The 12,357-nt window shown below is 38.0% G+C and overlaps 1 protein-coding gene across 5 annotated transcripts in view; it reads left to right on the top strand.

The window, feature by feature from the left end:
- The window catches only part of KIF13A (kinesin family member 13A), a 116,357-nt gene that overhangs the window by 34,270 nt on the left and 69,730 nt on the right, over positions 1-12,357 (top strand). For all 5 annotated transcript variants that reach the window (XM_069809181.1, XM_069809180.1, XM_069809184.1 and 2 more), the window contains exon 3: positions 11,826-11,838. In XM_069809181.1, coding sequence (XP_069665282.1) covers positions 11,826-11,838 — 13 coding nt within the window. The remainder of the gene's footprint in view (positions 1-11,825; positions 11,839-12,357) is intronic.

Genomic DNA, 12,357 nt, shown 5'->3' with positions numbered 1-12,357 from the left:
TTAAATGCTAATGTTACTTCATAAGAAATGCAGTATAAATACAATGTTGGAACTGTGCCATTCTAAAAGACACTTGTTAGAACCTTTTTTGGAATATTCTCTACGTTTCAGATTCACTATGTTTAAGAAATACAAATTCAAACTGATTTAAGTTAAGATGGCTAGAGGACTGCAGAACCTACATAAAAGTGTACTTAGAGCTAGGAGCAAAGCATAACACATGAGAGCATATGTGGAAAGCTGAGTTGGATTGAAATTTATGGGACAGTGCTGGTACAAGAACAAATAAATGAGATGAAATTTCTTCAATATCAAAAATCGGGAAAGCTTTCTGGACAGCAGGAAAGTGAATAGCCTTCCATGAGGCAGAACGGCATAACTGACTTCGAATTGTTCGGACTCCATCTCAGAAGACTTTATGGCATTGTTGCCTGTGACGGTTGTAGACTATATAACCTGGAGATCCTTGCTCTATGTTGTATTGCTTTATTCAGCCAGTTAATGTGTTTCGGCAGATGTGATCTTACTTTTTAGCTTTAAGAATAGATGTAACTAATTTTTTATATCTGTCTTTTTTCAGGAATTACTGACATTCTGTTTAAGTTCTTAAGTAATTCTTTGATCACATTAATGACTTGTGCACCATAATATTTTGACCTCTTTCTAGACTTTCTTAAAAGCCATCAATGTCTGTGAAGTCTGAGATGACTTCGGTTTCTCTTATGCTATCTTGTAATGCTCACTAAAACTGCATTCTTCCTGTGCTTGTGATCCTGTGATCCATATATCCACATTTACTCTGAAATCAACATTTCTTACATTGAGAACTGCTTGTAATACTTTATCTGGAATTTTACTTTTGACTTACAGTGTAGCATTGCTGTTTGTTTTCAAACAAATTGCAATTTTTATGGGTCAGAGGCCAGCTGTTTTCTGTGTACTGTAAAAATGAAGTCTCTTGTAACAAAACAAATAATTATAACTTTTATGCCCCTCTTCTAAGTTTGAATGATACACTACAGTTGCTTGCATTTAGCAGTGGACTCATTCTCCACCAAGGCACTTCAAAGCTGTATCTGTCTTCCCTTAACTTTATAGATAGAGTCTGTATGTAAAGTCAGCAGTGTACCAGCTTTGTTTTAACCATTTATATTTCTGACTTGCACATGCAAACTTTATTTTAAAGAATTACTTGAATTTGTACCTTATCCCTTGTGGCTCTTACTGGGTTTTCTTTCAGCGTTTGTCTTTAAGCGTTTCATTTGCACTGGAGCTGTACAGAATCATTACTTTTTTTAGTAATGACTGTGACCCATCTGCTTAGAACTAAAGAAAATAGAGATTTACATTAAGCTGCCTTTATCTGCCAAAGCAAACTGAAAATTGCTGCTGTGATGTTAAAGCAGTACTGTCCAAGCTTGTTCACTGAAAATCAATAGGTGAAACCTGGATGCCAGTCCTTGCCTGATAATGTCACTTGATGGGCACAATGAATAATTGTCAGCAGGCTGACTGAATCTTTTTGGAGACGTGAAGAAATTTCAGGCATAAAACCCAGGTGTGAAACCCCACTGAAGGTTGCTGGGCTGCCACAAATTTTATATTCCATGTTGAAAATGTCTTTCTGTAAAACTGATACATGTGGGTTGGTGTGGGGAGCACATCATCTAAGGATTTTTAGAGGTGTTTTTTATTGACTTTTTTTAATTGACACAAGTCTGGGATGATAGTAATGGTTACAAATTCCTGATTTACAGACCTTGCAGATCATCTCTTATACTAATGTTCATGCTACTACTCTATACCACAATATCTTTGAAAAATTGATTTTAGTATTTTTCACAGAAGGTTTGAGGTTGGCAGGGACCTCTGGAGGTCGTCTTGTGGAAACCCCCTGCTCAAGCAGGGCCACCTAGAGCCAGTTGGCCAGGACTGTGCCTAGATAGTTTCTGAATATCTCTAAAGAGGGAGATTTCACAACCTCTCTGGGCCAGTATCACAGTGAAAAAGTGTTTCCTGATGTTCAGAAGGAACCCCCTGTGTTTCAGTTTGTGCCCGTTGCCTCTGGTCCTGTTACTGGGCACCACTGAAAAGAGCCTGGCCCCGTCCTCTTTGCACCCTCCCTTCAGGTATTTATGTACATTGATGAGATCCCCCCTGAGCCTTCTCTTCTCCAGGCTGAACAGCCCCTGCTCTCTCAACCTCTTCTGGTAGGAAAAATGCTCCCGTCCCTAATTTTTAACTTTTTAATTTTTTTCCTGATCGTATTATTCTCCAGCATATAAAGCCAGGCTTCTTTAAGAACATGAATTCAGCCATTTACAATTCAATTAGATCTAGAAAAAGAATTTGCTTGATACTGGATTCAAATATCATTTGGGTCTTTTAATCTGTGATGTGTTAAGGTCATATATTCCAGTCATAAGATGATCCTTGTTTTTTTCAGCCCTGCAAAGATGTTAGACTCTTATTGTTGCTACAGGTCTAAATATTTCCTATTTTGTTGTACATAACGGTGTGTACTTCATTTTTCAGTCCAGGAAAATTTAGGGATCTTGTTTATTTTTCAACAGTGCTAGTTGTAGTGGTTGCATGGAGTTCTGGAGTGTTGTCACTCATCTCATGCATGTCTTACCATATGGCATGTGGCAAGGAGGTAGTTGTCATTACTACCAAGTGCATGGTATTACATGCATAACATAATGCCTGCTAGAGGGGTCTTGCCTGCACGCTTTGCTGTAAAAAAAGGAAATGTTTGTGTCTCAAAGTAACGTAACATTTATACAAATTGTCACAAATTCATGGCTCACTGGGGAAGGGACAGCCTGGTAAATTTTGTTGGTCTCATCTCCCCTCTTGTATAGGATGTGTTCTCTGACAAGGTATTCAGCCCAGTAAGCCGTTTAGCTCTCTTGTGTCTACCAGAAAGGCATCTAACTTCTGTCTGAAGCCCTCAGATGGAAAATCTGTTAGTGCCGTTGCAGTTGCCACCCTTCTCTGTTAGAAGTTATCTATTCTGAGATCCTAGAAATGAGTTCAGGTTATGCTTTTCCCTGCTAGGTTCAGTAACTTAGTGCTTGATGTCTTCTCTTTGTGCAGATTGTTAGCTGCCTTGGCAGTTGCTCTCTTTTTGTTAACTGATAAACTTGGAGCACACACCATGAAGAATTTTTTCTAGCCTTTGGGTAACTTTTGTGGTTCATTTCATGGCACGCTAGGTTGCTAGAGCTAACTAGATTACTGCGTAAGCTTTGTAGAGATCGGTGAAGAGATCTCTAGAGATCTCACTTGTATGAGTGCTATACAAGAATAAAGTCTCCTCAGTACTTGTAGGTGTTGGTCCTGCAACAACTCAGGAGACCTTACTCACTTTGTCTGTTTCTGTAGAGTTGATTTGAGTTTACATTCTTGGTATATTGTTCCACACAATAAACCTTTTTTATCCCATGAATCATCATCATCTTTCTCTGCATAGTGTCCACTTTCTAACAAATGGTAGCAGTTGTTAATGCTGTCTGTTAAAGTAAATAATGTATTCTCAAAGTCACCAAAACAGCTGGTGTTGCAGTCAGCTGAAATAGACTTTCTTCTGCAAAATCTTTTTTGTGAAGTGATGGAAATTGCTATGCTAATGTGTATTGTCATCAAAGCTGGGGAAAGTTTTAATATTTAATACAAATTAATGAACAGTGTTTTCTTTCTGATAAGTTAATTTGATATTCATGTCCCTAAATACACATTCTAGGATGAAACAAAACAGTAATTTGTGAATTTTGTTGAGTCTCAGACAACTTTTTCATACTACAGTTATATTTAAAGAATGCTAACATACATTTGCAGAGCTGCGTGAAAGGATGGAGTGTCAAGCCCAATTAACATCTCTCTTGAAATCTCATTAGTAACATAAAGTAGATGAAATTTGAATGATGATTTTCCCTGTTGTGGTAAAGGAATGTGGCAGTGAGACTTGGGGGTTCTTGTCTGTTGTCCAGCCTGAACACATGGTCAGGACTGTTGCACATGTATCTTCAGCAACTTCTCAACTATGTCCTTGTCTTGACTGATTAAGAAAATATGCTTGCCTCCCAGCAAAGAGAGTGACTTTTTTTCTTTTATTTTTCTTTTTTTTTTCTTTTTTTTTTCCATTTAATGAGGAGAGTAAGGTGTTAGAACCAAGGTTCAGATCCAGTTACATGGTTAACACCTACAGTATAGTTGTTTCCAGTATATAGTCTTTCCACTGACTAGAGATCTTCTGTCTTGATCCCCATCAATGAAGCTGCTAATCGCTGTTTATATCTTTGTAGCAAATTGTAATGCTTGAGTTTTGAACAGGCAAACTAACAAAGTCGAATTTAATTTATGAAATGCTATGTTGCTCATCAAATTTCCTTGACATGCCTTTGAAGGTGATCTGTCTTGCAATGAATACTCTATGTAGTGATAGAATAGCAGTATATTTTTCGAACAGCTTTGAGCGCTACCCGCACAAGGGGTATATCTCCACTGCAGCTTAGTGTTTTGATGGTTCTTACAGGCAGCATTTCTGAAAGAATTTCTAAGGAGTGGTAGCATTGAAAGGGAGCATTTTCCATTGACGTTGGAGACTTACAAGGTAGTTAATAGCTGGGAGTAGCTAACCCAAGTGACTGGTTGGTTGGGTGTGAGTCTGAATAGAGTTTTGTGCACAGAGTTGAAATGCCAGTTAATGCTTGGGGTGTTTTTCTCCTCAAGAGCGCTAGTAATAAATGCAACAGAATAAGAATAATGGGTACCTAATAAATGCCACTGTAATTTTATTAATGCTTCTAAAATGTGTTTCCATATGCTTTCCAGAACTATAATATGTTTGCCCTGGCAGCAGTTTCATTGCATTCAGGCTAAGAATCATTCAAAGCTAGTCTTAAAAGCTAATAGATCTTGGGTTCCAAGACCAGACTTTTTTTCCCCTCCCTCTTTTCCTCATCCTGATTAGTTAGTAAAAACCTGATTAGTTAGTAAAAATCTCCTCATTTAGGTTCTTTTGCATTCAGTTTTATTGAAAAGGGGGGAAAAACAATCAGTTTTAAAAGAGCCTGGACTACTTGGTAGCATAACTACCATTGGTAGGAATCATTAGGTAGACTTGCATTGCTTTGCCTTTTTGTTATGAGGCTAGCTGGATGTTAATATGAACAAACGTAATATACTTGTGATTGTGGTTATGCTGTGCTTCTAATAGGTGTAGCAGGTTTTCATTACAATAACTAGAGTCTTGGATAACTTTTGAATGAGTATGATTAAAGACTTGGAAAATAGATTATTTAACATGTCAGGTTCTGGATGGGGTCTCAGCAGTCAGGATTCAGTCAGAGCTCTTTTATTGCAGAGCAGAATGACAATTTTAGTCAGTTTTTGCCTTTGCAGAAAAACTAAACAAAATAACTGAAATGGGATTTTTAAATTTTTTTTTTAAACTTATTTCATGTGGGAGGGTAGGCAGAGAATATATATATAAATATTTTTTTTAGTGAACTTTCTAGCAAAGTGATGGATTAATCTTTCTGCTTATGGGTAGTAACTGTTCTAAGCTGATGACTGCAAAGTGGCGTGCTGTTGCATGTAGGACAGGTATTGGCCCTTTTTCAGGCTGTCAGTAGAAGTTGTTTTTACATGAACACCAAGGCTTCTGTGTAAATATTAGAGCCACTTGAACTTCAACAGATTGCTGGCATTGGAATAACAATGCCTTAGGCAGTAAATATAGTTAGAACTTGGGAGTGAAGGTAAGTTAGAGATTAATGGTGTTCCAGGGCAGTTGTCGCTTTCTGTTTTCCATCTTGTAAATGTCAGAATATAGTGCCTGTCACTTATTTTAATGAGCTTGTGTTGGTTTCAAAAGCTGTGGTGCTAGCTTTTGGGGGGCGGGGGGGGTAGTTCATCACTGCTGTAGTGAATGAACTTAAGTTCTTGGAGTGTTATGGTCAAAATATCCAGGCATTTTCTAGGTTTCTTTTGTGTCACAGAAGTCACTCTATTACTGTAATGTCTATTTTGTTTAACTTGCACTGCGATATTGGTCATTCTGATTTCAGTGTCTGACTTCTTTCTCTTTGCATGTGGTAGGTTTGCAGTAGCACAGCTTCTTGATACAGTGTTTCCATAAAGCCTGAGAGCGCAATGTGTTTTTGCCCTATGCATCTGTTTCTGGTGGTGTTTCTGATTATGATCAGCTACTACCATTATGCAGGCACTTGCTCACATTGCTTGACTTGTTAAAATGTTTTTCTTTTGCTGTTCTTCAAAGGATTATTTTGTCTGTAGAACAGACTTTTGTTGGGTAGGAGAATTAAAGAGATACAGGGCATGTGCTGCCTACCTTATCCAAGAATATAAAGTAACTAATTATCTATATTTGTGTATGTATGTGTGCTCATACAATATGTAAAGTAACTCTTCCAGGATCCTGGTATCGAATTGTGATGCCAACTTCATTAGTCAGTTCTACAGGAGGTGCCCCAGCCAAGCACAAAGGTGGGATGCTGATCCCTTCAAGGGCATTGCCCCTGCCATTTCCTTTGATCATCTTCTGCATTTAGAAAATAGAAGGGCGAAATGAGCAAATAAATGTTCCTTTTCTGTGTTCTTTGTAGAGAAAATGGTGTACTGCCAGTAGTTTGCAGTACGTGATCATCTGAAACTGTTACTGTGGCAGACTGTGATCTTTTTCTGCATAGGTGCTTTTGTTAAGTAGTACAGTGTCCATTAATAATATATAGGCATCCTTTTTAAGATGCTTGGTATCAAGTCTGCAAGTAACAGCCTGCAGTGATAAACCGTGAGACAACGAAGGGTCCTAGAGCTGTGTGATCTTACTGTGAAAGACAGGAGAAACATCATCTCTTTGCTTTTACATAATTTAAGCTGTTTGCAGTTAGGAGTGCTGAATGTCTGCTGTCTCTGCTGCAGCCACTCTGAAAGCCTTATATACGTGGATAAACAAACAGTGCAGTTACTTCGATCCAGTAAAGCAAGGTGGACTTGTTATAATGGTCCTACCACTGGTTTGTTCCCTTGCACTCTGCCTTTGAGCAAGGCAAACGCACACTGCTGGCGATATTCTCAGCTTGAGTTGTAAGGCAGCCTGATTTAAAAAAACAAAATAAAATTAAAAAGCACTCAAGAATTACTATAATATTGCTTTTTAACAGCTGGTCTTCAGATTCCAGAGATGCTGGAGCAGTGCAATGTAAAAAATACAATTTTTATCTGTCAGGATGATCTTTTCAATTTGTTCATCTTTATGCTTACAGGGGAAAGAAGGAAGACTGTTTTTTCAATTCATCATATAAAAACCTGAAGACTTCTCTCCCTTTTCTAATATATGGTAGTTGCTTGTAATAATTCTTTTCAGCAATCCTGAGTATATCAATGACTATGTAGCCACTATGTGTAAACACTTAATTATGTATTTGGGAAAACAGTGAGTGCCATGAATTTGCTGTGGTTGCACGTGACAAAAGCAAAAAGGTGTTTCAGACTCAGTGTCTTAGATGATGATTTCTGGTGTAGTCAGCTTAAAAGAGCAAGCTGCAAAGCTACGTGGTTCGTTCGTCATCTGCTATAGATACTATGTGTGGTTACTTAACATAGCTAGTTATGATTGCTTCATCTTCATTAACTAATTGCGAGAAAGGAAAAGAATCCACCCAATACTTTCCAAAATGTGAAATAATTGCAGTACAATTGTGACCTACTTGGCTTCTCAGCACAGCTGAATTGGAGATGAATTGGGCTGTGTGGATATTGTTCCAAAGAATCTAAGACCTGTTTTTCAAAGGTGCTTCGTTCCTCTGTCTCCTTCAATGGGGAGTACCTGGTTTTACACCTACGTTCTCATTTTTAAACATACCGCGTCTCTACTGCAGGTGACATTTTTGACTGGGGGTGGGTGGGGTGATGAAACCCAGTTATATGGAATGGATGAGGAAGACCAATTCTTTCAAGTTTTTTGGTGCATAAAATGTTTTTCCTTCTGGTAGAAGTGACATTTGGTTGGAAATGCTGATAACACTCACTAAGGAACAAAAAACACATGTAGTTCTGAAAATGATTAAGTCTTTAAGATGACAATATCATGTACTTCTGGATGCTCATAGTGCAAGACTGTCTTCTGTTGCTTTTTATTGCATGGGACTAGTTTTCTAGTCAGAATATGTAATGCCAGCTTATATCACCTTTTTATATGACAAAGACTCCTGTGAGATAGTATAGGTAGTTTAAAAAAAAAACCCAAACAAACAAAAAACAAACAACCTTTGCTGTTAAACTACTAGCAAAGCTCACTCCTCTCATCATGTGCTGTCACAGGCAGTGGGTAGATGGTAGAGAGAAAATGTGGATGCAGTCAGGAAGACTTCTCATGCATGTGCTAGCATAGAACATGAGAACTGCCATTTTGTGAATCACTTCTCTTAGCAAATGTGAGAAGCATTATGAGTTTAGTTTCAGCAGTAGGCAACAGGAGAAAAAAAAGTTTGCATTAGCATAAAGCTTTCTAGAAATTGGTTTTCTCCATCTGGATAAAAAGTTGAGGTAGCTACACACTCTGTGATCTTGATGTGTGTTAGCCAAGCCAGACAAGAGAGGCTTAATATTGTTGTGAAAGATAAAGCCTGAGTAGATACCCTCAGCAGACACATACTGCTCAGTAGAGTTAGAAAATCATTCTAGTGATATTTTACTAAAGTCATGATGGCTTAAGGACAAAGGCAGGAGGAAGTTCAGAAGCTCAGGGGGTTTTGTGGTTATTGAAATTCATGCTTTTCCTCTGCCCCTGTGAGAATATTTTCCAGGCTCTTGGTGGTATTTTACTTTGGTTTTGGTTCTAGGCATGTGAGGAAAAGTCAGTCTTCCATCTGAGCATGCAGATGGAAGATGCCCTTCATCAGATTATACTAAAATCTGCTGTTATGCAGATGCATTACAAGGTCAGGTAATGCTGTGATAATTTCCTGAAGTGTACTAGCTGTTCACTTTAGAGGATATTTTGTTGTCGTTCAGAAGGTATACCTGCATGTTGTCATTGACATCATGGATGATTTGACATGGAATTAAAAATTCTGGGAAATAAAAATTTTAATTGTTGTATCTCTGTGATCTGTTGTCCATCTCTGCCCTCCCAGCCCCAGCTTTGACACTGAATCACCATGTTTGTATGGTCAGTGTTCAGTAAAAATTGATACAAATTCAATTATTTATGAAGCTGAAAGCTGCTGGTTTCTGGGATAGGAAAGAGACCATAAAGCATATATTAAAAAAAAACAAACCAAAACCCAAAGAAACCCAAAAAACTTATGTGAAAAATTGATTGAGGCTAATGCAGGTTTTGTAGCACATCTTTAAGCTGCTACAGATGTGATTTCTGGTAAACTGTAAACAGTTCTTTATTTATTAGTCTGAGTCCTTTAAGTGAAGAAAGAATTTCAGAGTGTCTCCATCTGAATCACTGCCAGGATAATGGTTACAGTGAGTTGGTTAGCTGGAATTTCCAAATATCTCTAAAAAAAAATCTATCCTGTGAGCCTATATAGCTGACTTATTCCAGAGGCCCTTGATCATATTACTCCTGGTGATACTAGCAGGTGACTTGTGGAGCTGCTAGTTCAGTCTTAATAGCCAAAGAGTTTGGAGCAGTAGGATGTGACATATAGTAGAAAGCTGCAGCTCCTTGTGCTTTGAAATCCAGGAGATCAGTGATGAACATCTTTCTTCCACCTGGGAAGCTCTGCTGTCCACCAGTGGTTTAAAAAGTCACTATTATGCTTTTCTTAAAATGGACATCAGAGGAAAATAGGAGGAAGCTTCCTAAAAGGTAGTGGCTTACATTGCTTAAGTAAATATATTAAGAAATGTGTCAAACCATTTGTTGACTTCAGTGATGTTCTGTACCTTTTCCAATTGAGGCTTATAAGAATGATGTCAGGAAAAAAAAAAGAGTTGATAAACTTTCTGTTGGTTTTTACTTCAGTTAAACTGTTTAGGGCTTCTGCTGAACCTGTACAACAGTCTACCAGGAATTTCCTAGGAAACCTGATGTATTCTGGAATTATTTTTCAAGATATGAGTGCATTTAAAAGCTTTCCAAAAAACCTTGGATGACTTCCTTCGATAGGAACTTCTCTTCCAAGTAGGAAATGGAAGTTTAGAGCTGGTGCTGGGGCCCTGGCTAGACAAGCCGGTAACATTGGACTTTCATCACATCTGAAAATTGATTAAAGTGAAAAATATTCAAGGTACACCTAAACGTATTTTTCAGTTAGATAAAAGTGCATTCTGCACAAGTTATGAGCCACCTGGACATGAGCTAGCTATGAACTGAGTCTGTGTAGCTGCTGCTAATGAAAGAGTAAAGCTGCAATGAGTGGTTTGGCTCAGAGGCAAAGTATGCTTGTGTTATGCCAGTACCATGTACCAGCTATGTAACTTCTGGTTTAGGCAGACATGTCATCTAAGGTACGAGCTGCGAGTGGGCAGAAAAGATTGCGTAAGATGTGTTTGCAGATTTGCATCTCTTCAGCTTTTTTTGCTGAGCCGTTGCATTGTGGGTTGCTAAGAAAATGGCTCAAAGTGGGTTTTTGGGTTGGTTTTTATTTTTTCCCCTCTCTCTGACTTGGTGGAGTTAGTATGTGTCGTCTGGTGAATGAAAGCATGGCTCAGTCCCGCATGTTTCTGCACTGAGACTGTAGCCTCTTGATATCTGAATTTTGTATAGTGTATCTGTTGCTGGATAGATAGAGACCTTTTGTCCATATCCTTGTCTTATAAACCTTACTACCTTCTCTGCTTGTGCTGTTATGTCTGTAGACCCTTCTGGTTGTGTTTTTTCTCTTCATCCACATTTGTATGTTTTTTTTCTTCATGTGAAGAGCAAGTGGAAATTTCTTCTGTGTATCATTTCAGGCTTATTTCAATACATAATTTAAACATATTTCTAAGGTTGTAGTTTTCATGAATGGCCTAAGTCAGTCTAATTCTGCACCGTATTTTCACCTCCTCTCTTGCATTGGCATTAGCAAGCACAGGGCTGCACAGTGAGACAGGGCAGCGATCTCACTTGAAACCAATCCCACCAAAAAAACCTCAAACTGATTTCATTTACTCTGTGGCCATATGGCTGCCAGCATAAGCATAAAAGCATTTAAGGACAAGTTGGAGTACTCTGAGCTGGTGTCTTTAGTTTGGGGGTTTGTTGTCTCTTTTATTTCTAATAGCACTCGCTGGAGTTGTGTGTGAAGGGTAATGGTGTTTTTGCATTGGCTTCCTATGCTCTGTGGCTAGGGAAAATACAGGTTTATTTTTCTTCACACTTCTATAATCTCTACAGGAAACATTTGTTTGACTCTTACCTTGGTCTTGCACATGTAGCACTGCTGAAGTCAGTGGGGCTTCACCCTTGCACCTTCATCTGCCAGTTTGCAGGCTCAGTTCATTTGCTACAAAAGATGGGCTGTGTTTTGACTTCCGTGCCCATATGGATTCTTGTCTTCCTTCTGGAACTCAGTGCTGTTAGATTTTTACAACCTATAAGGAATCTGACATTTTCCTTTCTTTTTAATGTGAGGCTGTATTAGTAATTAAGTAATTACTGGTTAAAAATCTGTGCTGTATTGTATAAATATCTTCTGATTATTCTTAAATACATTGAGGATTACAAAAAAGGTCAGTTTATAGTAATGATGTACACTGACATTGTTTCTTTTCTTTTTCTTTGCTCCCTTCCCCTTATGTGAATGGTGTATTCGTACTTCTTGCCATCGTTGCTGATTTTTTTTGCCATCATCTAGAAAACCACCTAAGGTAAGTATTTTGTCTCTTTTTGCATTTGTACCTGCTTGAAAACATTGAGCAATGCAGAAGTGTTGGGTGTATTGCTGTAGTATGTGATCAATACATCTTTGATAAAGGAAAAGACATTAAAAAAAAATAAAAATCTGTTCCTCATACTTCTAAGTTAAAGACTTCATCATTCCAGAAGAATACTTTTTAATCCAACTGACATGCAGGCAAGGCATGTGACTTGTTAAAGCTGTGACCAGGACAAGCCATGATTTTAATGTATTTATAAAAACGTTTGAAAGAGTAAATAAGTATTGTATGTAAAACATTTCATTGCACATAATTCTGCTTAAAAGTTAAAATACTGTTTTTAAAAGGTGGCAAAATACATCTAGTAAGAAACAATTGAGGATACGCAGGAATTAATAATTTGTGTACAAGTGGCCAAAGTGCACCGGAATTTGCGTAGAAAAGATTCTCTGTGTTGTTTGTAATGCATGGTAAGGGAGGTAGAGTGAGTGTTATGTACCTGTTGGGATA

This window comes from Haliaeetus albicilla, chromosome 21 (genome assembly GCF_947461875.1).
Source record: "Haliaeetus albicilla chromosome 21, bHalAlb1.1, whole genome shotgun sequence".
Taxonomy (NCBI): domain Eukaryota; kingdom Metazoa; phylum Chordata; class Aves; order Accipitriformes; family Accipitridae; genus Haliaeetus; species Haliaeetus albicilla.
The sequence above is the reverse complement of the archived record's forward strand: the minus strand, read 5'-3'. Positions and strand labels throughout refer to the sequence as shown.